This window comes from Rattus norvegicus, chromosome 3 (genome assembly GCF_036323735.1).
Source record: "Rattus norvegicus strain BN/NHsdMcwi chromosome 3, GRCr8, whole genome shotgun sequence".
NCBI lineage: Eukaryota > Metazoa > Chordata > Mammalia > Rodentia > Muridae > Rattus > Rattus norvegicus.
The window spans coordinates 139,924,254-139,950,517 of NC_086021.1; the positions used below are offsets into that span (position 1 = coordinate 139,924,254).

General features: G+C 43.9%; 1 protein-coding gene across 3 annotated transcripts; it reads right to left on the bottom strand.

Annotated features, from left to right (window-relative positions):
- Nucleotides 1-1,624: 1,624 nt before the first annotated feature.
- On the bottom strand, nt 1,625-26,264 carry Tmem230 (transmembrane protein 230). 3 transcript variants are annotated; one of them, XM_006235070.5, is made up of 5 exons: nt 26,011-26,264; nt 24,847-24,947; nt 24,115-24,233; nt 21,701-21,823; nt 17,863-19,003 (listed from the first exon to the last, which is right to left on the bottom strand). In XM_006235070.5, the coding sequence occupies exons 3-5, from the start codon at nt 24,211-24,213 to the stop codon at nt 18,863-18,865; spliced, it is 363 nt and encodes a 120-aa protein (XP_006235132.1). In that variant the 5' UTR covers nt 24,214-24,233; nt 24,847-24,947; nt 26,011-26,264; the 3' UTR covers nt 17,863-18,862. The 3 variants fall into 3 exon arrangements, with proteins under 3 accessions (XP_038961786.1, XP_006235132.1, NP_001041508.1); XM_039105858.2 differs by lacking the exons at nt 17,863-19,003; nt 24,847-24,947 and adding an exon at nt 1,625-1,838 and having other exon boundaries at nt 26,011-26,263; NM_001048043.1 differs by lacking the exon at nt 24,847-24,947 and having other exon boundaries at nt 26,011-26,213.

Here is a 26,264-nt window from a genome sequence, read left to right on the forward strand (position 1 = left end):
ATGTCTCCTTCTGACATCTGAGGGCACCAGCCATAACCATGCCACATCTATATTTATATCTACATCTGTCTGTCTGTCTGTCTATATGTAGGCAAAACATTCATACACTTTAAAAATGTCTCCTGACAAAACTTGGAGTGTGATACACAAACATGGTTAGGAGAGTGGAGTACATGTTCACTTTTATTTATCATTGAAAACTGTTTTACGGTATTTATCTATAAACACTATTAAAAAAGTAAAGGTTGAATAGCTGGGGGTAATGTAAGAGCCTGTAGTCTCAGCTACTGGGGTGGGGGTGGGGGTGGGGGTGGGGGTGGGGGTGGGGGTGGGGAGGGGTCCCTAAGCAGGAAGGGCACTTGAGCCCAGGAGGCCAGAGCCAGCTAGAACAATATCAACCAAAATAAACAATAAAAAACCCCAAAACTCTTGTAGAGAGGGAGAGAGGAAGGGAGGAAGGAGGGAGGGAGGGAGGGAGGGAGAGAGAGAGAGAGAGAGAGAGAGAGAGAATGCTGAACATCCTATCTCAGTTTCCTTTTCTGCTGCATAATAAAACATTAGCCATAACCAGCTTGGGGAGGAGGGGCTTATTTCTCTCACTCCTCCCACGTCATACATGCTCTGTGAGGGAAATCAGGGCAGGAACCTGGAAACAGGAACCCAAGCAGAGGCCATGCAGGTACGCTGCTTCTGGGCTGGCTCCTCATGACTCACGGGATTCGCTTTCTAATATAGCCCAGGACCAGCTGCTCCGGGGGTGGCACTGCTCCACAGTGGGCCATAGCATCCCACATCAATATTTTACCCAGAAAATGCTTCCACAGGTGTGCCTCAGGTCAATGTGATGGGGGCATTTTCTCAGTTGAGGTTCTCTCTTTCCAAACGACTCTAGCTTGTATAAAGTTGACAGAAACCTAGCACAAGTACCAACAATTTAATTCAGGACCTGGTGGTTAACTCCTGTAATCGCCCCTCTCAGGAAGCTGAGGCAGAAAGAACTATCTAATCAGGGGCAGCATAGGCTACATAGTGAAACCCTGCCTCAGAAAACAAAGATTAAGATCGGCTTTGGAGGATGTGAGTGTCTGAAGCCCTTGGGAGACACTAGGGCTTGCCTCTAAGTTCCCAGCAGTATGATAGGTAAGCACTGATACAGTGCATTCTGAATCTTCTACAAGAAATCAGGCCAGAAACTAAAACAAGAAATCACTAATAGGTCAGAAATGAAAAGTGATGACTAATTGTGTCAGAAAGCAAGATGAGAACATGCTGATTCATTTGTATCCATTTCCTCTCTGGAGGCCAGACAGCCTCCTGTCTGGGCCTTCAGAAAGCAACAGGCCTAGGCACTCTACTGTCTGTGTTAGGATCTTCTACATGGATCCTGACTGTGAGGTTCACTGGAAATTCAGCAAATTTCTGAATGCACAATGGCCAAAGAATAGTTCAAAATAAAAGACCTAATGCATGGAGCCATTGCTGACGGTGCTCACCCGTGCTGCACTTGCAATGTCACCTAGCCTTGGTTCTGAACACACAGCAGCAGCGCTCTGAAACACCAGGACATAGATTCTGAGCGCTGTATGCTCTGCACTGCAGAGGTCTAAATGAGCATACACAGTCCTTTTTTTTTTTTTAAAGATTTATTTATTTTATGCATATGAGTACACAATAGCTGTCTTCAGACACACCAGAAGAGGGCATCAGATCCCATTACAGATGGCTGTGAGCCACCATGTGGTTTCTGGGAATTGAACTCACCACCTTTGGAAGAGCAGTCAGTGCTCTTAACCCCTGAGCCATCTCTCCAGCCCCAGAGCATACACAGTCTTCCGCTCCTAGAGAAACACAATAATCAAAGACTTTAAAACCTTTGCTTGAGTTGCTGTGTTAAGCCTTATTATTATTTTTAAATTGTTATACAAAGGACTAGAGAGATGGCTCCGTGACTAAGAGCATGAACCGCTCTCACAGAGGACCTTATTTGGGGTCCCAGTACTCATACTGGGCACTCACACAATCACTTGGGACCCAGGTTCCAGGGGAATCTGATGCCTCTCACCTCCATGGGCACCAGCACATACATCTGTAAGAAATAACATCTATGAGTCTTTTCTATTAAATCCTATACAACAAGGACAAGGAATAAAAATATTTTATCTCCCTCACGCAAGATGTTCACGCAAGTGTTTTGCTTCCTCTGATTCATTAAAACCTTTGTTCTATTCTAGGATTTGATGTCCTGGAGCAGTGACCCCCGTCTTAGTGCAGAGCCTCCTTTCCCTTTTGTCCACATCCCTGTGTGCCAATTCATTACTGACCAACCAGCCAATTGAATAAGATTGTGAGGTCAGACCCCAGCCAATGAGGAAAATCACATCCACCACCTGAATTAGAATAAAAACCAGATGCAATTCCTATCTACGTGTATTTGCTCTTCTGAGCACTCTCTCTTGATCGAGAGCAACGTTCGTCTGTCCAGACACTTCAGCTGGGATGGTGGGTCCTTTCTTTTGTGACCTCAAACTTATTTCTAATACCCTCATACAGATACAAGCACATATACATGATTAAGATGATAAGTCTTTATTATATAGCCCAAGGTGGCCTTGAACTTTTTTTTTTTTCCTTCTTTTTTTTTCGGAGCTGGGGACCGAACCCAGGGCCCTGCGCTTGCTAGGCAAGCACTCTACCACTGAGCCAAATCCCCAACCCCATGATAAGTCTTTATAAAGGAAGTAAAAATATTAAATTAATTTGACCTGCGATTCAGAGAGGATCCCCAACAGTTTCTGAAATGGCCCTCGACATGCTTTGGTCATTTTATGTTACTAAGTTACACAAATGGCATCTCAGCACTGTAAAAGTGAAATGTCAGTCACCTCTGAAACACCCTGGAGCCCCCTCTCCATCTGCAGTGTTGAACATTCAGCCAACACTTCCTTACACAGACAGAATAGCATCGGTGTCATTAATATGCAATTTTGCTTTTGTGTTTAATAAATGGTAAGATTATATGTGCATCACAAATGTTTAAAGATAAATGTTTGATTTAGTATCAGTAGATGTTTGACGGTGTCTAATATCTGTGTGTGTTACAGCATAAACACGGAGATATGAGGAGAAATCGTGGGGGGTCAGTTCTGTCCCTCTACCTGTGTGTCCCAGGGATCAAACTCAGTTGTTACGTGGCAGGCATAAGTATCTGCTTAGCCATGGGCTCCTTATCCTACCATGTAAAGATCTTTCTACAAATTTAAGCTACCTCATATCCCTGATCAAAAGCCTTTCAGGAGGGCCTGTTAAATAGTCAAGTCTCTCGTCTTAGGCTGGCATTGAGTAAAACTAACCAACTTCCACTTTGTAATTGTGGAGTTTTTGAGCAGGTTTCTCTGCCCATGGCGATGGCCCAGGGAAGCCCACACGCATGATCCATGGTGGCAAGGCAGGACAGATCCTGGGATGTCTCTACTTGGGGCTCTTAGAGAAGAACTGGTCATGGACGTGAGCTTGAAGCATCTTGAGAATTTGACTCCAACCTCCCTGGGCTGTTTGATGATCAAGAAAGAGGTCAAGTAACCTTATAACTGAAGTTCACTCCCAAGAAACAGGCTCGTTCCTCTGGTCATTGTGGCCAGCAGACTCAAACAGACCCATTAGAGACCTGAGAGCCCTCTCTTGGGTTTTTAGGAAGAAACAGGTCAGCCAGTTTGGGGAGGCCAGGAAGAAGACTGTAAAAGAAAGAACGACCCAGTGCATAATCACTGGTGCTTGCAGGCTGCCGAGGAGGGAGAGAAAACTGGAGACTATGCTGACACAGGAAGGGCTGGCCATGTCATTCAACCCTGGTCAGAGGAGTATTCAGAACAGCAGTTCCCAAATCCCTTCTAAATTTTAGTCAAACTAAGTGGTGTTTTTAAATTTTTGCACTCTCACGAGCCCTGGATGAATCACTGGCTCTTTTTGGAAGCAGCTGTATTTTGGGATCGTTTTCAGGAGTTCTTTAAATATCCTGAATGCTCCACTTACAAGGGTGACTCAAAAGGAATCTTTTCCCTGGGGAGGGGGAAAGGGAACTGGTGTTGACTGAGGGGAGAGCTTGTTTTGCAAGATGAAAGGGTTCTAGAGGCAGAGTGCACAGCAGTGTGCATGTTAACACGACAGATCTGCGACTTGAAATGCTAATGTTGGACCAGCGTGATGGCTCAGACTTGACAGTCTGTGCTAGTCCCCTCATCCCACATGGAAGGTGAGGAACAGACTCCCCAGAGCTGTCTTTGCCACAGTGTACAGCTGCACTCACACATGCACATGCGTAAATAGAGGAAACACATAAATGCACAAATAAATGTGATTGATTTAGGAAGTGCAACACTATGGTTCTTAAGCATAATTTTAAAATTCCGTAGAATGCTGGTATGTACATATATCTGAGTTCCTCCAGCTATGAAGTTAGGATCGAGTATATTTTATGTCAATTGTGCCCTAGTAAAACTGGTTTTTGTTACTTGTTGTTTTTGTTGTTTTGTTTGTTTGTTTTTTGAGACAGGGTTTCACTGTGTACCCCTGGCTATCTTGGAACTCACTCTGAAGACCAAGGTGGCCTTTGAACTTATAGAGACCTGCTTACCTCTGCCCCAGAGTACACCACTGCTACCCAGCTGAGTTTTGTTTTTTCAAGACAGACTCTTTCTATATGCAGTCTTGGCTATCCTGAAACTCTGCCTGATGGCCAGGCTGGAACTTGAAGAGATCACTTGCCTCTGCCTCACCAGTGTGGGAATTGAAGGTGTGGGCCACCAATGCCCAGCTAGCAAAGGTGATTTTTAAGAAGAATTCTTTCCCCACAGCACAGAACCTCATGGTATTCTGTGTGGTCATGCTTTAGAACGCCATCACGATCCCAAGCGCACCCCTAACATCTGTTCCCTTGGACAAGGAGTGTTCTAAGGCAGATACTCTAGGGATGGTGTGATGCAAAGACTGGACAGACATGACCTGGCGGGGTGGATAGGCCCACCAATAGCAGATGCATGCTATGTACTCTCTGATTCACTTACTGCTCTCGGTAAACATAGTTAACAGCAGCTTGGGAATTTGAAGTGATACAAACTAAATAAGTCTGTAGTTCTGTGCATTACACTCTAGCAAGGGGACACAGTAAATGTGTGTGTGTGTGTGTGTGTGTGTGTGTGTGTGTGTGTGTGTGTACATATACAGTGTAGTATATACTGTGACAGCTGGTGGTGAGGATTTAGAAGGAAAACAAATCAGATTCAGGGATCAGGAGCATGGAGGATGACATCTGAGTGACCAGATCACAAATGGACCACACACAAAGCACTGCTGCCCCAGGGAAGTGTGGTCTCCGGAATGTGATTAGGGAAAGGTACTCAAGGGAAGGGAGAAGGGAGGGGACCAGTACATCAATTATAGGCAGGATCAGTGTTGCCAGCATGTGGTTTGTGTGGTCACATAGGAACCTATGCACAGACGGTCTTAATGTTCTACCAATATCCTGAATCTTTGTTTAATGATAGATTTTTTTATTTATTTAATCTGAGATAGGTTCTAGGGATAAGAACTTTTTACACTTGCTTAGTACACACTGAACTGACAGCCACCACCTCAGCCCTGGGCTTCTTGTCCAAGTTTCCTTTCTATTGATTTTCCTGTAGATATCTATACATAACTTCTGTATAAATGGCCATTTTAGAATGCTGTTTAATGTCAGAGGGCAGGATTTCTTCAAGACCCTCTGAGACTCTTTCTGGTTTATGCCATAGCTCTGATCTTTAGACAGTCTTTTTTTAAAGATTTATTCATTTATTATATATAAGTGCACTGTAGCTGTCTTCAGACACACCAGAGAAGGGCATCAGATCCCATTACAGATGGTTGTGAGCCACCATGTGGTTGCTGGGATTTGAACTCAGGACCTCTGGAAGAGCAGTCAGTGCTCTTAACCACTGAGCCATCTCTCCAGCCCTGTTTCAGCCTTTTGTGAATGAGACTTTGTTGTACTGCTCAGAAATGAATAAGATAAGTATTAGCTACATGTACCTAAAAGGTAGTAGAAATGTCCTCAATTTTGATATTCTCAGTGAGATTCTGTTTTACTAAATTCTCTTTATTAGTGTTATTCTTTCTCTGTCTCTTTCTCCCTTCCCTCTTCCTCTTCTTCCTCCTCCTCCTTCAAGATGGGATCTCACTGTGTAGCCCTGGCCGTACTGGAACTCACTCATTAAACCAGGCTGGTCTCAAACTCACAGAGCTCTGCCTGCCTCTGCCTCCTCTGGGATTAAAGGTGTTGGACTACTATGTTTGGCTCTGGTTTTAAAACCGTCTCTTGTCTTTTGAGGGTTGTAATGGACTTACTTACAAATTGTGATTGGGTTTTCACATTTTCTTTCCTAGGTACTTTTCATTTCTGGAGCAAGAATGAAACTTGCCAAGCTAGATGATGCAATTTTCATTTCCACAATTTTCTGGGACCTTGTGACCCATTCTTTCTAGTGGTAGTGCTGAGGCTTTTCTCTGCCTGCAGGCTTAGGAATGGGGTGAGACAGCAGAATGTAGGAAAAGGAAGTCAAGTTGCCAAGTCTATCAGATTTGGAAGAGCACATGAAGCAGTGACCACATGACAGGTTCCTCGATTCTGACCAAAGTCCCTGGGCTGGGCTGTCATAGATCTGGAGGAGAAGCCCTTATGAGCATTCGGAGATGCCACGGCTAATCAAAGGGTTTAATTTCTAGTCAATTTCTAGACTGACAAATTGACATCACTGCCATCTGGACCAATAGGAGTAAACCAGAATGGCTTTCCAGCACAGGTGGCCCGAGAAGTGCCTCTTAAGTCGAATGAAATGCCTCTAAGTTCAGAGCAAATGAGTTAGAAGCAAATGTCCAACACTGGAAAATGTCTCTGCAGCCTGTCCTCATGCTTCGGAAGCCCAGACACTGACACAAATAGACAGTGAGGGATAGGTTGATACAGCTGACAGGAGGACAGCAAGAGACCCCAGACAGAACAAGCAACTGGGATCTGTAGAGATGCAGAGCCTTTAGTTGTGTCCAAGGGGCAGCAAATGTATTGTTTCATCAAGAAGTTAAAAACTGTGGGTGCACTTGGGCAGCCCTAAGAGCACAGTGCTAGGGGCAACAGAATGATTTGACACAGGTCTAGAAGGACGCCAGGAGCTGGGAAACACTCCCACCAAGCAGGCCCAAATGTTCCTGCATGTCCAATTGAAGAGCAGAAGCATCTGAGAGACAGGGAGCTGCCCCGAAGTTAAGCCATTTACACTCTAGACAAGTTACATCAGCAAATAGTAGCCTTGTACATGGGTGGGTCCCACCACTGGGAAGGCTAGCCTGGGCTATAGAGCCTGCCTCAAAAGTCAAACAAATGAAACAACCAAAACTCGGGGTCAAGGAGATGGCCCAGTAGTTAAAAACCCTGCCCACCCAAGCCTGGTGACCTGAGTGTGCAGGACACAGTGTGCACATCTGTCATCTTACCAGTCCTGGGTCGGGGGATGAAGGACAGAAACAAATAAACCACCCAGAACTAGCTTCAGGTCAGCTAGCTTGGGCAAAAAACCATAGTAGAACAAGGGAGACAGCTTCAACAAGGTGGAAGTCCAGGACCAACTCCCCAAAATTGTTCTCTGAATCCACACACACACAGTATGCACACAGTATGGTATCTGTGTATCCATACAGGTACACAGGGCACACACACACACACACACACAAAATGAGTAAATTTTAAAAAGTGAAAACCAGCAGAGCAGGGGCCTGGAGAGACGGCTCAGTGGTTAAGAGCACTGACTGCTCTTCCAGAGGTCCTGGAGTTCAATTCCCAGCAACCACATGGCGGCTCACAGCCATCTGTAATGGGGATCTGATGCCCTCTTCTGGTGTGTCTGAAGAGAGTGACAATGTACTTACATAAAACAAATACATAATAAAATATCTTTAAAAACATAAACCATGCCGAACAAACCAAATACTAGTGTGGGCACTCATGGGTCTGAGGTTTCTCTTCCCCGGGGCTCTTGACACTGTGTGACGTCCTTGCTCCCAATGAGATGTCAAAGCTACCAAGAAGAGGACCTCTCCCATAATGACTGAGAGTAAGTTTCCATAACCTGGAAAAATGGTGACTCATGATGGAAAGTCAAAGCCAGTGGAATTTTTTAAATAAAAGAAAGGGGGTGGGGAGCCTTATTTCTTTAGAAGTTGTCTGTTGTCTGAGATTCACGCCTGCTTTGGCCTTTTGGCCAGGATGACAGGCATTTGTAACACGCTCACCTTGTTTCTTAATGGCAATGCATCTGATATTTTCTTAGTTGTGATGTCTGTTGTTATTCATATTTTATGAGGTTAGGCACCACCATGTGTTTGAAGTTGGTTGGAGTTTATTTTGTAAATACTAAGTCAAGATGGGTATTCCGTTTTGTCTGCTGTAGTTTTTGGTATCTGTCAAAATGGCTGTGTGATTCTTTTCCTTAACTTATCAAGGCAGGGAAACATAACACAATACCCTTGACTTTGCCTACTCGCTTTACTCAAAAGCTAGGCGTTATCCTTTCACAATTTATTTACAATCTTAAAATCAACATTTGGAAATTGATTTGGGCAAGATTTTATTTGAGGGTGATACTAGGTTTGTAAAGTAAACAGTGATATATCGAGACATTCCTCATGGTCTAGACTCTCAAACTAATCACACTCTCAAGGTTTACTAGACATTTTGTACGATATTAGCAACTTGGTCTAGGCCTGAAAATTTAGGGAAGACTTTAAAACTGTGTGTGTTGGGGTGTGTGTGTGAAAGATCAGATATGGAGGTCAGAGAACCTCAGTATTAGCTCTTGCCCTCTGCCTTGTTTGAGATGTGGGCTACTTAGCCTGGCTTTACTTGGATTCTGGGTAATTCAGACTCAGGCTCACATGCTTAAACAGCATGTTACCTACTGAGCCATCGCCTCAGCCCTGAAGTAAGACTTTTTTTCAGAGACAGGGTTTCTCTGTGTAGTCTTGGTTGTCCATCCTGAAACTCAATAGGTAGACAAAGCTGGCTTTGAATTTAGAGATTGATTGAACTGCCTCCTGAGTGTTAGAATTAAAGGTATGCACCACTATGTAACATTCTTTTTTTTTTTTTCTTTTTTCTTTTTTTCGGAGCTGGGGACAGAACCCAGGGCCTTGCGCTCGCTAGGCAAGCGCTCTTCCGCTGAGCTAAATCCCCAACCCCGTAACATTCTTTTAAAAGATTTATTTTATTTATATAAGTACACTGTAGCTGTCAACACATCAGAAGAGGGCATCAGACCCCATTACAGACGGTTGTGAGCCACCATGTGGTTGCTGGGATTTGAACTCAGGACCTCTGGAAGAGCAGTCAGTGCTCTTAACCACTGAGCCATCTCACCAGCCCAATATATTTTTTGTGAAGATTTCACTATTTTTATGTGCATGGCCGCTTTGCTGGGTTGCATGCTTGTATACTACATGTAAGCAGAGCTCATGAACGTCAGAAAAGACATTGGGTTTCCTGACACTGGAATTTTCAGATGGTTGTGGAGCCTCCTCCATGTGGTTGCTGGGAATTGAACCTCGGTCCTCTGGAAAAGCAAGTAGTGGTCTTAAGTGATGAGGCATTTCTCTGGATCCTTGGGAAAAAAATTTTTTATCACCTTTTTCAGTCCACTAGAATTTATTTTCCTCAATAGTGGATCTTTTCAGACTTCCATTTCTTCCTGAGTCAACTTTTAAATGCTCTTGAGTGCTGTGCTTGGATGCATGTTTGTGCACCATGTGTGTGCCTGGTGCCCACATTGGTCAGGAAAGGACATCTGATCCCTTGCAACTAGGGTAAAGGATTGTTGTGAGCTAACGTGTGGATGCTGGCAACAGAGCCTGGGTCCTCTGCCAGAGCAAGTGTTCTTAAATACTGAGCCAACTCTCCAGTTCCTTCAGTCAATTTTAATATTTTATACTATTGTATAAAGCCCTGGGTTTAACCTCTAGCATTGCCAAACAAATTCATTTCAATGTCTAAACTTTGATGTGTTGTTTTTGAAATGTCTCTCCCTGAATCTTTGGGTTTTTATCTGACAGCAGTATTCCTGAATTCCAGATCGCCCCTGCCGATGCCCTCCCTAATCTTCCACAAATGGTATCTTCTTTGTCTGAACTTAATGTTTTGGGTGGCAACTCTCCACTAATTCTCTACTTCCTTTAGTGCTCTGGGGTCTCCTGAGTGCCCCCCTCAAAGCCCCTGCTTCCACCTAAAGTCAAGAGCTGAGATGGGGGCTTCTATCCTAACTCACAGCGCTAAGAAGAAAAGCTGTGCTGTCACTGGTCTTATGTGATAGGTTTAGACGTGAACCAGAGGAGAGGGGGTGGTTCCCTGTCAGGGCAGAAGCTAGGACTTGTCCACAACTAGGCCTCTCCTGTGAGAACCTCCCAGGCACCATGAAGGCAGGTAGTGCTCAGGGCTCCCTTGTGATGTCACTTGCTACCATACTGCTGGTGTTGCTATCTGCCCCATTCCCCACAGGATATTTTTCATCTGAGCAGTGTATCCTTGAGTTTCAGACTTGATGACTGTTTAGACTATGCACGTGACATTTTGTATACCTTTCTCTGTGTGTTGTATTTCACAAAGAAAGGAGTTTTTATTTTTTTGTCAAAAAAAGAGAAATAATAAGAGACCTTGAGTATTTTTCCAATACAATTTCATATGTAAATTAGTTATGCAAAAAATTGGAAAATTATCCAAGTACCAGGAGAGTCAGTTGACTCCAGATGACCAGAGCCATCCAGAGATATTCCATAACACAGCTATATCTTTCTTGGACAACAGACAACCACATCCTCTATCCTCACAGGAGACTGCCAGGTCTAGCTTTTCACCTTCCAGGAGATAGGGAGCTCAAAAATCAAGGGTATTCTTTTAAAATATGTCTTCAAACGCAGTTCCTTTTGTTGTCATTTGAGACAGGGTTTCATGTAGTCCAGGATGGCCTTGAAATTGTTATGTAGATGTGATTGGCCTTAATCTCCGGGTCCTCCTGCCTCAGCCTCCCAAGTGTCAGGACGACAGGTGTGAACTACCATACCAGGGTAAATGAGACCTCTTTCTGATGCCCGATTAAAGTGCTGTGTCTATAGTAGGTACACGAATTATAAATATACTTATACTTTATATAATACTCACATAAACAATATACATTCATTCTTGGAAAGTTATAGGATTCAAGGTGAATTCATATGTAGTTTTAAATCAAAGTCTGGAGATAAAAGCCAAGGTTAGATTAATACTATGACCGATTATAGTTAAAATATGTAAAGGATTGAATTGAATGATAGAGTGGACTTCAAAGTTCCTGCTCTGCTTTGTTGGTTAATATTTAAGTCGAATTGTTTTAACAAAGAGATATTTTGCTCTGAAAGTATTCTCTGGGTCCTGGTTTGTGATCTGGGGGTGGGTAGGCAAATGCAGGTCCAGTCTGTCAATACTTGATATGCCTTTATAGACTCCGTATCTGCCTCCTTTGGTTTTCCAGATTGCCAAATCACAATCTCCGCACAGTGAGCGAGGTTAACTTCTTTACTGCCAATCTGATAAGACTGTGGGAGAGAGAAGACTTTCTTGCCCCTTGCCTGAAGAGCAATAGCGAAACATCAGCACAGTGCAGCGGGAGGGCTCAGGGATCAATGTTCAGACCAAACAGGAGTCCCGGCCTCAGACCAGCACCATTCCATGGCTCTTTGTGTGAATGTGAATTCCCCGCTAAAGGGGGAAAAGTTCTTACCATTTTCTGATGTTCCCAGTTCAGCACAGAACAATCAACACTACACCACACCAATAAAATAAAGAACAAAAAGTATCCATCACTAATGGATTGTAGAAAAGCTAATTAAATCCAGCGTCCCAGGGGCTGGAGAGATGGCTCAGTGGTTAAGAGCACTGACTGCTCTTCCAGAAGATCCTGAGTTCAAATCCCAGCAACCACAAGGTGGCTCACAACCATCTGAATGAGATCTGATGCCCTCTTCTAGAGTGCCTGAAGACAGCAACAGTGTACTCAACAAAACCAAAAAACTCAGTATCCTTGAGGTGTTGGAGAGATGGTCCAGCAGTTAAGTGACAGAGGATCTGGGTTCAATTCCCAGCATGCACATGGCAGCTCACAATTGTCGTAACTCCAGTTCCAGGGGATATGACATCATCACACAGACATACATGTAGGCAAAATACCAATGCACATTAAAAAAAAAAGAAGGAAAAAAAAGAAAAACCGAAAAAGAAAAAAATATTAAAAAAACCCAGCATTCTTTTATATTAAAGGGTATATGAGATAGTTTTTTCTTTCTAAAGTTTTTATTTATTTTTATGTGTCTAGGTATATTGCCCACATGTCTGTGCACTGTATCTGTATCTGGTGTGCAGAGGCTAGAAGGTGTCACATTTCTTGAAACTGGAACTAGACAGTGGTGAGTCACCTATCAAACCTGGTCTTCTAGATGAGCAGCAGCCAATCCTCTTCACTGCTGAGCCATCTCCCCAGACTCAAGAGAATTTATTCTTGAGCCAAAAAATAAGTGACGATGGTCCAGGAATACAGGCTTAAATAATCCCAAATTCCATGTTCCAACGTGGAGGCAGTTTTAGGGGGTCCTATCTCCCTCCTCATCTTTTTACCCTTACCCTGTCTGCCACAGGATTTCTCTATGCAGCTCTGGCTGTCCAGGTCTATGTAGACCAGGCTGGCCTCAATCCCACAGGGATCCACCCTCCTCTGCCTCCTGAGTGCTGGGATTAAAGGCGTATACCTGCCTTGGAAGTTTTTATAGCAACAGAACAGGGTCATCAGTCAAGGCACTATTCAAACATATTGGTGGAAACAGTAGGAAGTTGGGGTATGGAGAAGCAGGGAAGTCTTGCAATAGATTTCAGATGTTCTCTGATGACATCCTTAGCTTTTTTGGTTAGTGGAAACTAGAGTTTGTTAATAGGTTCCAAAGGGTTTTATCTGTTAGCCACAGGATGTTAGGTCAGACACAGAAGTGGGCAAGGAATGCTTATTTAGAGAAATTGTAATTAGGCTCTGAACCTGCAGCATTCCAAACTCGTCTACAATTGCTGAAGTTCTAATTAGTTAATGAGCCTTGCAGAAGGTTCAGCAGAAGGTCAGCTTCCTTCTGCGAACCTTCATTCACACATGACACAACGGTTAATAGCTCACTCAATGAGGAAAAGTTGGAAGGCTCTCCTCTGTGCTTAAGAACAAGCTTGCCTATTTCCCCACTTCCACACTGCGTAGTACTGAGTCTTAGAACAGTGAGGCAAGAAAAGGAAATGGAGAGAGGTGCCCATCACAATAGAGCCAAAGCAGTCTATTTGCAGATGTCATGACCTGAAAACACAAGTCAATACAAAAGCTACTCCCCCGAACTACTAGACTCCAACTAAATCAAATTTCAGGATACAAAACCAACACTCAGGATCAGGACCAGTGGTAGAGCAATTGTCCAATAGATGTGAGACTCTGGGTCCAATCAGCACTGCAGAAATAAAAGCCACAGACACAAGAGCAGGTGGCCCGGCTTGTCCTCTGGCTGCTCGTGGCCACACCCAACACCTGCTTACTGTATGGAGTGCCAGCCTCAACTGAGCCGGGCCATGAACCCTGCTAGGCTACTAGGGATTCTGCAGCTCCCACTTTCAGCTTTAAGAGACACCAGCAAGCTGCAGGTTCTATAAATTTCAAAGAAAACCTTCTCAAAGGATAACTTCAGACTAGAACATTTTCTGGACAGCTCTTTCTCAAGTTACCGTAAGGGATAGAAGAATGGGGTTGTCAGATGAGGATAGTCACAGCCTCCAATAATCAGGACTAACTCCTGCCAAGCTCATGTTCCTGCCTCTCTTGGATGAAATTGCATACTCTGTTCTATTCCTACCCTGGGACTCTGTTGGTTTCTCCTGGCTCACAAAAGCGTTCCCAGAGTCTTCCTTTGTTGTTTCCCTGATCTGCCTATGAGATTTCCTCACCTCCACCCCAGCATTAGTTTTAGAGTAATGGTAGCTCTCAAGGGCTACATCTCCTGAATTCTCCTCTCCCACCACTAGCATTGCTGGAAGGGGGTCTAGCCCCAAGGAGAGGAAATGAAATAGGAGGTGCAGAGTGCTTAGGGATAATGAAGTCCCAGTCTCCTGTGGCATTACTTCTTTTCTCACAAGCTCCCGAGTGGAGCTTGCCATGCTGTTGATCCAGAGCACAGCTTCGGTGGTGGGTTGAATGAGAATGGCCCCCATAGGCTCATGTATTTGAGACTAGCCTACAGTTGGTCAGGAGGTCTATCACTAGGTCACAGCATTCCCAGTTAGCTCTTTTTCTCTGCTTTGAACTTGTGGCTCAGATGTAAGCTCTCAGTTACTGCTCGAGTAGTGCCCTGTCATCATGCCAGCCTGCTGCCATGATGGTCATAAACTCTAATCCTGGGAAACTAAGCAAGCCCCAACCCCCCAATAAACTCTTTATAAGTTGCCTTGGTCTCAGTATCTCTGTACAGCCACAGAAAAAGAAATGAAGACAGCTTCCAAGTAGCAAGGGGCAAGATAGGGTAAAGCAGAGAGAGGGGTGGAGACATAAGGGACGAGTTTCAGGAGAGGTCAGACGCTGCTGAGGCACACCTCATCTTCACGGTCGTCTCTGCAAGTCTGCCTTAGTTTAGTTGAAGGCCTGGCCCAGCCACATACAGGAAAAGGACTACCTCATACGCTTCCGTTCCATCTAGGAAGAAGCCCTACCTCTGGGGTGGCCTTGTCATAGAACAAGTTCCTCAGGAGGTCAGGGATGGCAGGTGAGCTCTCTAGCATCCTTGGCCTTACTCCAGGCCCTGCCCTTAAAGGACTGACCTTCCCTTCTCCCAGCAGCAGGTTCTAGGCATGAGCAATAGCCTGCCACCCCAACCCTAACCTGGTCCAATGAACCCTGCCATTTCCCCCTAATGCAGGAGTTAATTTACCCCACTTTCTAAAGCAGGCAAAGCTCAGGTCATTTGTCTAATCCCCTATAACTAAGAGTCTGCCCTTCCCTCCCAGTGCATTAAACCATAAACCACACACCTTTGGAACGAGAAGCCTCAGGATAAGATTAAGATGACAGGTCAGAAAGCTAAAGGGTAATGATGATTGGCAAGTGACACTTCAAAGGCCAGAAGCCACGCTGTGGTGTTCTGGCTCCAGGTTCCTTTGTAGTACAAGCAGCAGCTCCTGTGAGTTCGCTGCCAAGCACAGGTGTGGACCCAGGGGATGAAGCACATGGTTCCAGCAGAGACCGGACTCATCAGAGTACCAACGGTTTGAAGGGTAGTTGACTGTCATGGCAATGGGTGGAAGGACACACAGGGAAGCCTCAACTCAGCGGACCTGCCCACCTGTCCATACTGAAGGGAAAATGTCATACTCTTCCTTTGATGAACGGTTGTTGGAGGGATATTTGTAGGCTGGGTAAAGAAATATCAAATGGTGAGTCGGCCTGGGATTACAGTGAATTGGGAATCTCTTCTCAGTTAAAGCTACCTTTACAACCTGCTCCAAGAGGTCTGACAATCTCTTTTTAAAGAAAAATCAAACACCAACACTACGTAACTCTTTTTTGTTTTTAAGCAAGTCAAGTGACCATTAGTTTGCAACCTCTACTCCTCGGTGACCATGCCATCTTTCCTTGTACCTGCTGAAAGAACGAAGTGGTCAACTCGTGTGATATGCTGGCCACATGTGGTACTTTCCACCACAATGCCAACGAATGGGTCTGGACTCTTCATCACACGAACACCACCACAAGTCACTGTGGTTGTTTCTGCTTTGGATTTCCTGGAAAGTGTAATAGGTGTCGTAATTACTGTGTCAACTAGTTTAGCCAACAGCCTAAGAGAACTGGCTGCTTTTAGGCAAATACTCATTTGATAGTGGCTTGATCTCTGCTTCTACTGTACGTATCCCTGTTATTTCTTTACTTGCTCAACCCTAAGACATTAATTTAAGCATGGGAATTTTTGTTTCCTAACACAGGACTTTTGCAGAGATTAAAATCATACAGAATTCATCAGAATATTGTACACAAGGTCTCAGAAAAAGAAATGACTAGCAGGGGCTGGAGAGAGGGCTCTGAGGATAAGAGCATGTACAGTTCTTTGGAACATTTGAGTCTGGTTCCCATACACATGTGCCACATACATTTATGCATTCTTTTTTTTAATATGAAAGAAAAGTTCATCACTATGGAGATTTAGGCCTTTTTATAAAGCATGTGTTTCTACATCCACAGCTGTCTGTAAAGTAAAACCCTGAACGGCATGACGTGAACTGGGACAGAGGTTGCCTTTGCATCCTGTGCCCTTCTGTGATATTAGCATTTCCTTTCCTTTGCAGCAGCACTCCTTCTAGAATATAAATACCACCCAGCTCTTTGCTTTGGCTGAACCAATCTAGTTCTAGCTTTGCAAGCAATGCCTGACAGGAAGCTGTGTATCCAATGCCACTGCAAACCCTCATCAGCAGGTTCTAGAACTGCTCAGCACCAAAGACCCTTTGGGTTCCCCTCTAATCTATTTTAAAGATTTATTATTTATACACCATTCTGTCTGCATGTATGCCTACAGGCTAGAAGAGGGCACCAGATCTCATTACAGATGGTTATGAGCCACCATGTGGTTGCTGGGAATTGAACTCAGGACAGTCAGTGCTCTTAACCACTGAGCCATCTCTCCAGCCCTCCCCCGTTTTTAAATTAATTTTTATTTATATGAGTACTCTGTAGCTGTCTTCAGACACACTAGGAGAGGGCATCAGATTCCATTATAGATGGTTGTGAGCCACCATGTGATTGCTGGAAATTGAATTCAGACCTCTGGAAGAGCAGTGTTCTTAACCACTGGGCCATCTCTCCAGCCACCCCACCCCTCCTGCACCCCCAATTTTTAAATACAACCAAACCTGGCAGCTGCTGGGGTTTGTTGCCTTACTTTCTGTTATTTTGTCTCACCTCCCCCACAACCCCCAGCCATGGGAGCTGAAGACCAAACCCAGGGCCTTGCCCTTGCTAGGCAAGCACTCTCCCACTGAGCTAAATCCCCAACCCCACTGCCTTCTTTCTAAGCTGCTTCCCTCTGTGTTTACTAACTCCACAGGCGAGCTCGCCCAGCCCTATGGCTCTGAAGTTACTACCCAAACATGGACTCTAGCATGTCTACCTTTATGAGACCCAATCCAATTTCCAGACAGAGAGCAAGCACTTCAACTGCCTCCTCTCTCCTCTCCACAGCACTCCTCGGGTGTTGAGTGGACATCAAGTTGCAACACATCCAAAAAATTACCTTTCTCCCAAAACTTCCCTTTTCACAGCCTTCCAAGCTGAGGACACGTCTAGAACTCTGGTTGCCCAAGTCTGTAACCTTGGAGGAGAAAAAAACAAATGCAGAGTCTGACTCATAAGGCCAGTTACCCCAAAACAGAGGTGACCCCATGTACTGGGACTCATTAGAATGGTTTTCAAAAACAGGCCTAAAGTTAAATAGTTTTAAATCTGAAATTTGAATTAATGACACTTTAATTAAAAACCAAAACCAAAAACATGTTGCGCTAAAGAGACGGATGGCTCAGTGGTTAAGAGCACTGTGTGTTTTTCCAGAGGGCCTGGGTTCAATTCCCAGCACCTACACAGCAACTCTCGACTGTCTGTAACTACAGGATCTGACAAACCCACACAAGCATACATGTAGGCAAACACCAATGCACATAAAATAAAATAAATTAGTAATAAATAAACACACACGCAGTTAGAAAAAAATTGTCACTTTTTACAAGCTGAAAACCAGATTTGACTTAATACATTTTCAGGGATCTTGGCCAAGTCTTGCAATCTTTAGCAGAATGATATCATAGTACCAGGTGCCAGCAGTAGGGTTATAAACTCTTTAAGTACACTTATCTACAGTTTTACGAAGAAACAGCCAAAGTCTAGTCCTTAAGGTATGAGTCACCCAATCTCTTGACCTATGAAGGACAGAATCACCTGAGTTTTGTGGTGGGCAAGCTATGGAGAAACCAGAGGAAGTTTCTCTTTTTTGAGACAGGATCTCACCAGGTACCCCTGGTTGTCCTAAAACTCTATAGACCAGGCTGGCCTTGAACTCATAGAGATCCACCTGGCTCTGCCTCCCAAGTGCTGGGATCATGACGTGTCCCACCATACCCAGCTTCCTGGTTTAAATATTCCAGGTTGCTGTCAATTTAATAAAAGCCTATGACAGGCGGACCCACAGATATTTGGTTTTACTGGTGTATGAAGGTAGAGGAATGTATAAGGGATAAGACAGATACTTTAATTTTATAGGATGTAATGGTAGAGGAGAGTGTGAGAGATAAGATAGGTAATTTTAAAAATAAATTACTTAGTAATAAGAAACTAGACATAATACATTTTCCATATGCTACAAAACCAAGCAGACAATGGAAGACAAAAGAAAGGTTCACCTCTAAGGAGAGTAACACTTTCCACTATAGGATAGGCTGCCTCCCCAGACAATTAGCCTCACAGCTCTGACATGGTGCCTACTCATGTGGAAAAACTTGTCAAGCTTTGCCAGGAGATGAAAACATACCATGTCCTAATTAGCTAATTATAAAGCATGAGCATTTTGGAAAAGAACTCATACAATCTGGCCATTGTTTTGCTAAACTTCTGCACATTGTAGACTTCCTCAGCCCGTAGCTATAGTTCTTGCTTGATGTCTTAAAGTGGCTGCGCTGTGACTCTTCTCAAGGCTGAGGTGAATGCTAGTCATCAAAGTCTGGGATATCATCATAGGAGTAACCCCGGTAGCCTTTGGATGCATAGTAGGCGATGCGCAAATGGTAAAATCCTGGCAGGAACACCAAGATGCCAATGATGAGGACAGGAACAGCTCGGTCTGCCCCCTGGTGGCAGAAGGAAAACATTAGTCCCACCAAGTCACGCCTTTACGTCTCTCAGCATAAATCGTCACCTCCTCTTTATTTTCTTATCTTTCCATGTTAGAGATCAAATCAGAGATGCTGGGCATGTTAGGCAAGTACTACTCTCCCAATTTCTTCCTGATTAAAAACTAAGCAATAAATCCAAAATTATAAAAAAGAACTATTTTTATTCAGGTATTAGGCTTATTTCCTTCTGCTCTTTCAAGCTGTGTGCTTATGCACCTGTGTTTTGGTCAGTACATACTATTGTGGTCTACAAGCGTGCATGCAGATGTGTGCCAAAGGTTGACTTCAAGTGACTTCCTCAATAGCTTTCCACCTTATTTTAAATATATATGTATGGGTATGTTTTGGTCACTTTTCTATTGCGAAGAGAAATCATGACCAACACAATTTATAGAAGTTTTTTTTGTTTTGTTTTGTTTTGTTTTGTTTTGTTTTGTTTTGTTTTCTGGAGCTGGGGACCGAACCCAGGGCCTTGCACTTGCTAGGCAAGCGCTCTACCACTGAGCTAAATCCCCAACCCCTATAGAAGAGTTTATTGAAGGCTGGCTTACAGTTTCTGAGGGTTAGAGTTCATGACCATCATGGTGAGGAAAATGGCAGGACACTGGAACAGTAGCTACGTGCTTACATCTGACCCATAAACATAAGGCACAGAAAAATAGAGCCAATCCTTCTAATCCTTCCTAAACAGTACACCAACTGTGGGCCAATCACTCAAATACTTGAGCCCATGGAGGCTCTTCTCACACAAACCGTATTTCACTCCTTGGTTCCTACAGGCTAAGAGCTGTACCATGATGCAAAGAATTAGTTCAACTTCAAAAGTCCCTATTTGTTCAGTCTCAACAGTTTACAAGTCTAAAGACTCTCCCGAGACTATAGTCTCAGAAGACTTGCCCACCTCCTACAACTGTAAGCCCCAAGTTAATAACTGAAAAGACATGTTTTGCCTATACTTACGTCTATGCACCACAACTGTGCCTAACTCCTACAGAGGCAGTGGATGCCCTGGAACTGGACTTACAGACAGTTGTGAGTAGCCATGTGGGTGCTGAAAATGAACATAGTCCCCTGGAAGAGCAGCCAGTGTTTTTAACCACAGAGCTGTCCCTTTAGCCCCAAGATTTATTTTAATTATGTTGTGTATGTGCCCCTAAGCACAGGTTCCAAAAGAGGTCAGAGGCTTTAAATTGCCCTGGAACTGGAGTTATAGGCAGTGGTGAGCCATCCAACTTAAGTTACAGTAGGTCGGGGTTGGGGATTTAGCTCAGTGGTAGAGCGCTTGCCTAGGAAGGGCAAGGCCCTGGGTTTGGTCCCCAGCTCCGAAAAAAAAGAACCAAAAAAAAAAAAAAAAAAAAAAAAAAAAAAAAGTTACAGTAGGTCTGGATCCTCTGCAAGAACAGAACAGGCTCTTAACAGTGAAGCCATCTTTCCAGCTCCTTAGTCTTATCCTTACTCATCCCATCTCTCACTGAGTCTCTCACTGGAGCTCACCAATTTGCCTAGAATGGCTTGGCCAGCCAGCTCTGGGGATCTGCCTGTCTGGTTCCTCCCTGCAGCAGCCAGCTCTGGGGATCTGCCTGTCTGCTCCCCCCTGCAGTGCCGGGCTACAGATGCATGTCAACACATCTAGCTTTGTATGTGGGTGCTGGGAATCAGAATCCAGGTCCTTAAGCACTTTCTTGGTGCGCAATCTCCCTATCACTTTTTTCAAGTTCTTAGTTGTAAACATAGCATCCTCTGTCCTGTCTCTAAGGACTGGATAATATTACTTAAGTAGCAATTGGGTGTGGTGACACACACTTCTAGTCCCAGCACTCTGTAGGCAGAGACAGGAGGATCTCTAAATTCAAGGCCAGCCTGGTCTCCATAGTGAATTTAAGGACAGCCAAGACTATGTAGAGAGACCCTGTCTTAAAAAACAAAATAGGGCTGGCTCAGTGGTTAAGAGCACTGACTGTTCTTCCAGAGGTCTTGAGTTCAATTTCCCACATGGTGGCTCACAACCATTTATAATGAGGCCTATCTATACTGCTTAGGGTAACTTCCCTCCACACCCCAAACAGGGTTTCTTTGTGTAGCCTTGACTGTCCTGGAACTCAGAGATCCATCTGCCTCTGCCTTCTGAGTGTGATTAAAGGGACGTGTACCGTCATGCCCAGCCTACTTAGGATAATTTAAGACACTGGATATATAAGCATCACACAAGGGAAAGCACTACCAAGCACACTGAGGTTTTGAATACTGAAACTCAACAGAACTCTTACCAAACCAATGGAAAGAGGAACCCACTTACACAAGCCATACTGCCTCGCCCCAAACATGGGTCAGCACGTGCATACTTCAGTAACACTACCCCGGCATGCTACTCCAGCTACAGCCATGTACTAGTCTGGAAGCCCAAACCCAGGCAAAGCTGCATTATTCTAAATGATCTCAGAAATTTTGCCTGCTTACTTACAAGTATCCACCTTCTAAGAATTATAGGAACATTTCTCAAAGGCGGAAAAAACAAAAACAAAACCCATGCACGCCTTCTCATCAGAGAACAAACTATCTGTGATGATTGTTTTTCTTCTAGTGGAATCCACTGTACCTTCCGGCTCACCTCTGAAAGACCCATGGCGTATTGCCACACGCCCATTGGCTTACCCCTTTGCTGATGTAGCCCGACAGCAGGAGAGAGCCTATGATTATGAGAAAGGTGCCAATCAAGAACAGCACGGTGGCGAGGGCTATGGCCTTGTAAGGGATCTTAGGAGGGCTTTTTTTAAACTGGAAGAGAGAGAGAAAAACAGAAATGATGAACACTGAGAAGAGACCAGGCTTAAAGTACTTTAATGCAGGGTGGGTAAGTGAATGCCAAGGTGAGGCTTCAAGTGTCTTGTACGTCCACGGCACAGCACTGGGACACAGAACAGGCACATGAGCAGGTGAGGCTTCTGCTATTCCACGGAACCCTCCTTACAAACAAGGAAACCCCTTTAAAATGACTTTGTCACCTCGTTGCTGAACATGTATTTACTAAGAGTATATGCATGGAAGCTTGTACTAACCTGTGGAGATTTAAAAGCACCATGCTATGCAGACATGAAAAATCTGGAATTGAAGGTGACTTAGCTTAGTCAGTCAAAAGTTCAGAAACAGAATTTTAGCTCTCTTTTCTGTCTTCCTTTTTAAAGATTCATTTTACTTTTAATTATGTGTGGGTATATATATGTGAGGGCAGATCCTGTTCAGGCCAGAGGAATTGGATCCTCCAAGAGCTGGAGTTACAGGCGGTGCAAATCACATGACGTCTTCTGCAAGAATGGTACTTGTAAGCCAGAGAGATGGCTCCAGGTCAGAGCACTTGCCTTCCAGATGATCTGAGTTCAATTCCTAGAACCAACATGGTGACTCACAACAGTCTGTAACTCCAGCGTCAGAGGATCTGATACCCTCTTCTAGCTTCTTCAGGCACTGCATGCACACAGTACGCAGACAAAAATGCAGGCAAAACATCATATACTTAAAACAATGAATTGGGGCTAGAGAGATGGCTCAGAGGTTAAGAGCACTGACTGCTCTTCCAGAGGACCTGAGTTCAATTCCTGGCAACCACATGGTGGCTCATAATCATCTAAAATGAGATCTGGCGCCCTCTTCTGGTATATAGGTGTACATGCAAGCAGAATGCTATATACATAATAAATAAATCTTTTTGGAAAAAAAAAAAACCCAATGAATTAACTTTTTTTTTTTAATTATAAGGAGTGTGGGAAACATGGAGTGATGGCTCGGTGAACAACAACTTCTCTTGCAGAAGACCCAGGTTTGGCTCCCAGCAGCCATTGTGCTCATAACCATTTGGATCTCTAGTTCCAGGAGATTGGATGCCCTCTTTAGGCCTCCTCATGCACCAGGTACATACATGGTACACATGAAAGCAAAACACTCATACATATAACACATAAATATGATATTAATTTTATTATAGTATTCATATTTATTTTATATATGTAACATCTATATATCTATATGCTACATAATTAATAAAACAAATATTAAAGACAGCAGAACAATATATGCTCTTAACTGCTGAGCCACCACTAAAACCTAAATTTCAGCTTTCCCAAGCATGCATTATGAATAAATTCAGCTCAAGGTTAAGATTCAGAGATAAATTAAGGCTGAAATACAGTGTAGACATGTTATGAAAATGTTACAGTGAACCCCAATATTAGTACAAATAAGACAGGCTAATAACACTTAGGAACTTAGGGACAAACCTTCTAAGGTTCAGCTTATTACTTAATCTGACACTAAGGGTTTAGAAGCTCCCAGAGCTACTCTCCCCTCTTCAAATACATACAAAGAATTATTGATCTGTTTATATTTAAAAGAATGGGGGGGAGGGCGGCAATGGTGGGAGGGTTGGGAGGGGAACACCCATAAGGAAGGGGAGGGGGGAGGGGGATGTTTGCCCGGAAACCGGGAAAGGGAATAACACTCGAAATGTATATAAGAAATACTCAAGTTAATAAAAAAAAAAAAAAAAAAAAAAAAAAGGACATCAATCATTCACTTAGCAAAAACCAACAAACAAACCACACACACACACACACACACACAAACCCAAAAAAAAAAAAAAAAAAAAAAAAAAAAAAAAAAAAAAAAAGAATGGACTCCTTCCTGTGGCTTCATTCTGGGCTCAGACGTCACCTAGACTACGTTATCCTCAGGGACAGTGGGAAAAGGAGATACTTACCCTACTTAAAAATGGTCAGAAGAGGACACAAACTTACTTGTTTTAATTCCCGTTTGCCATAAAGAATATCTGTAACTGCATCTCATAATGTCAGGGAAGAATTTTCTGGATGAATTAAAAAAAATCTACAGCTACATGACTTTAACACTTCAACCGAAACTAAAAATGGATATTCCCTATTTGAAACTGCCCTGCCAAGGTCCCTTCTCCAAGTTGGGGCTCAAAAGATCTTAGTGATAAGCTTGTTTCTTACTGGTCCAGATAAGAGATAATAAAGTTAAATTTTTAAAATTGATTGATTGACTGATCATGTTACCTGAAGGTCAATGTAGCCATCGTCTGTGCTGGAAAGCCTTGAATATTTCACTTTACTACTGGGGATTCCAGTTGCCAGGTTGGTACGAGACGGCATCATACCACAGTGACACAGCTAGTCTGAAAGGGAAAGACTTATTGTCCATAGCAGTACTAGAACACAGGAAAGGATGTCCAATGCCATTCTGTGCTGCCGTGCTATACATGACACAAGGCAGCTTAGGCTTCACCGCTCTTACCATGACCTGATACTTCCTGGACACTAAGCATGCTTCCTTCATGTATCTGGCTTGACTTCACACAAAGACATCAAAAGCCTTTCGCAAAGAATCAGGCTCTGTTTAATTTGCTACCAATGTTTCCTGCCTAATTTCCCAAAGTCATATGGAGGTGAGTGAAGACTTGATTCCAACTTTCACATTTTCAACCCCTCCCTTACAGTATTGCCTGCTCCTTAACTTTCCTCAGGAGCATAAATTCACAGCAACTCTTCTTCCCCCCCCCCCCCCCCCCCCCCGGAGCTGGGGACCGAACGCAGGGCCTAGCGCTTGTACCACTGAGCCAAATCCCCAACCCCAGGAGCATAAATTCAAGTAACGTTTGTTTGTTATGAAGGGGGTTGGGGGTGGATAGAGAACGGTGGACACTCACATCAGCATCGTGTCTACTTCTAGGTGTGGTATCATTCTATGTACAAACGAGCCACAAAATCTTATCCATGTAGGTAACTTACTGGCTATCAATACCACACCAGCCATTCCAGAGCCACCTGCCTCTCTCTGCTCCCATCCCAAGCATGAAACAAGTGATTTTACATTCCACATCATGTAGCTCCTGAAAAAATGGATTTAAAAGTCTGTTTTACTCAAACTATTCAAAGCCGACAGCCATAATACAACCACAACTACTGCATTATTTGAGAGTAGGTAAAATTTAAAAGCAATGACATTAACATTTTAAAAGTTTGAAATTGAAGCTCAGTACTTCAGTAGGTGACTGTAATCCCAGCTACTTGGGAAGACAGGTGTGGGTATACGAAGATGGAGGTCAGTCTGGGCAACATAGTAAGACCAGACATTCTCCCCTATCGCAAATGAAATGTGTGGATTCTTTACGAAGTCATAAAACTATGTAAACAAAACAGAATATTTTAATTGCAAAGGTATTTGAATTCTAAACGCAAAAGCCCATCTTTTAGAGAGTACTAAGTATTTCAATAGCCTGGCCTTCACTGGTGTGGTATTTTGCACATCTCCGTAATGGCGTGTGATACTTATTCGATCTTGATGAGGTGCTAGACACTGCTCTCACAGTCGACCTAAAGTAACTAGCATGCAGAAACTGGTGCCAAATGTTTCTGTGTTTTTGTTAATTACATCCTAGTTCAGAAGATTATTAAAAAGGAGCAACGGGAATTCATTTACATTTCTAAAAGTTAAGTACTAACTAGGTTTTTGGTGTTGTCATCTCATCTCATGTTTAATTCCTCATACCTGAAAATTCAAGCTACCAATAAACGGGAGTTTCGAAGCATTAAACCATGCCGGATTAGTATTTCAGATTATAAAGTTTTGTGCTTTCCACTTATAAATTCGCATCAAAACAAAAATGTTACTGAACGACAACAAAATGGGAAGATTTGTTTTTCTTTCTTTTTTTTTTTTTGGTTCTTTTTTTCGGAGCTGGGGACCGAACCCAGGGCCTTGCGCTTCCTAGGTAAGCGCTCTACCACTGAGCTAAATCCCCAGCCCCAAGATTTGTTTTTCTTAGCAAGGAATTCTGAAGTGGAGTTATCACAAAGTAAATGACAATTTAAGAAAAATCAGCCCAAGTTTCTACTACACTTTTTAATCGGCCCCACCGCGATCTCTGCCCACCCTCCCGACCCCACAAGCACCTGCGCGTGGCGCTGTGGACAACCTCCCGTCGGCCTCCGCCTTCGTCGCCCACGGTCAGGACCCACGTAAAATAACTGGCTCTGGGAAGCAGCCTCAGTGGCAGGGCCAGGTCTCGCCGCTGGCTTCCGGGAGCGCTTCCCGCCCCCCTACCCGCGCTGCGCGCCCCGTTCTCCGTTAGGCGCGCTCGCACGGCTCGCTCAACAGCCAACGACTGGCTGTACGAAGGCCAGCCCGGCGGAAGTGGCGTGACGGA

Coding starts and splice junctions, on each gene's coding strand:
- Tmem230 (XM_006235070.5), bottom strand. CDS start 24,213: ATGATGCCGTCTCGTACCAACCTGGCAACTGGAATCCCCAGTAGTAAA. Junction 21,824..24,114: donor ATGGCTACATTGACCTTCAG/GTAACATGATCA, acceptor TCTCTCTTCCAG/TTTAAAAAAAGCCCTCCTAA. Junction 19,004..21,700: donor CGGGCTACATCAGCAAAGGG/GTAAGCCAATGG, acceptor TTCTGCCACCAG/GGGGCAGACCGAGCTGTTCC.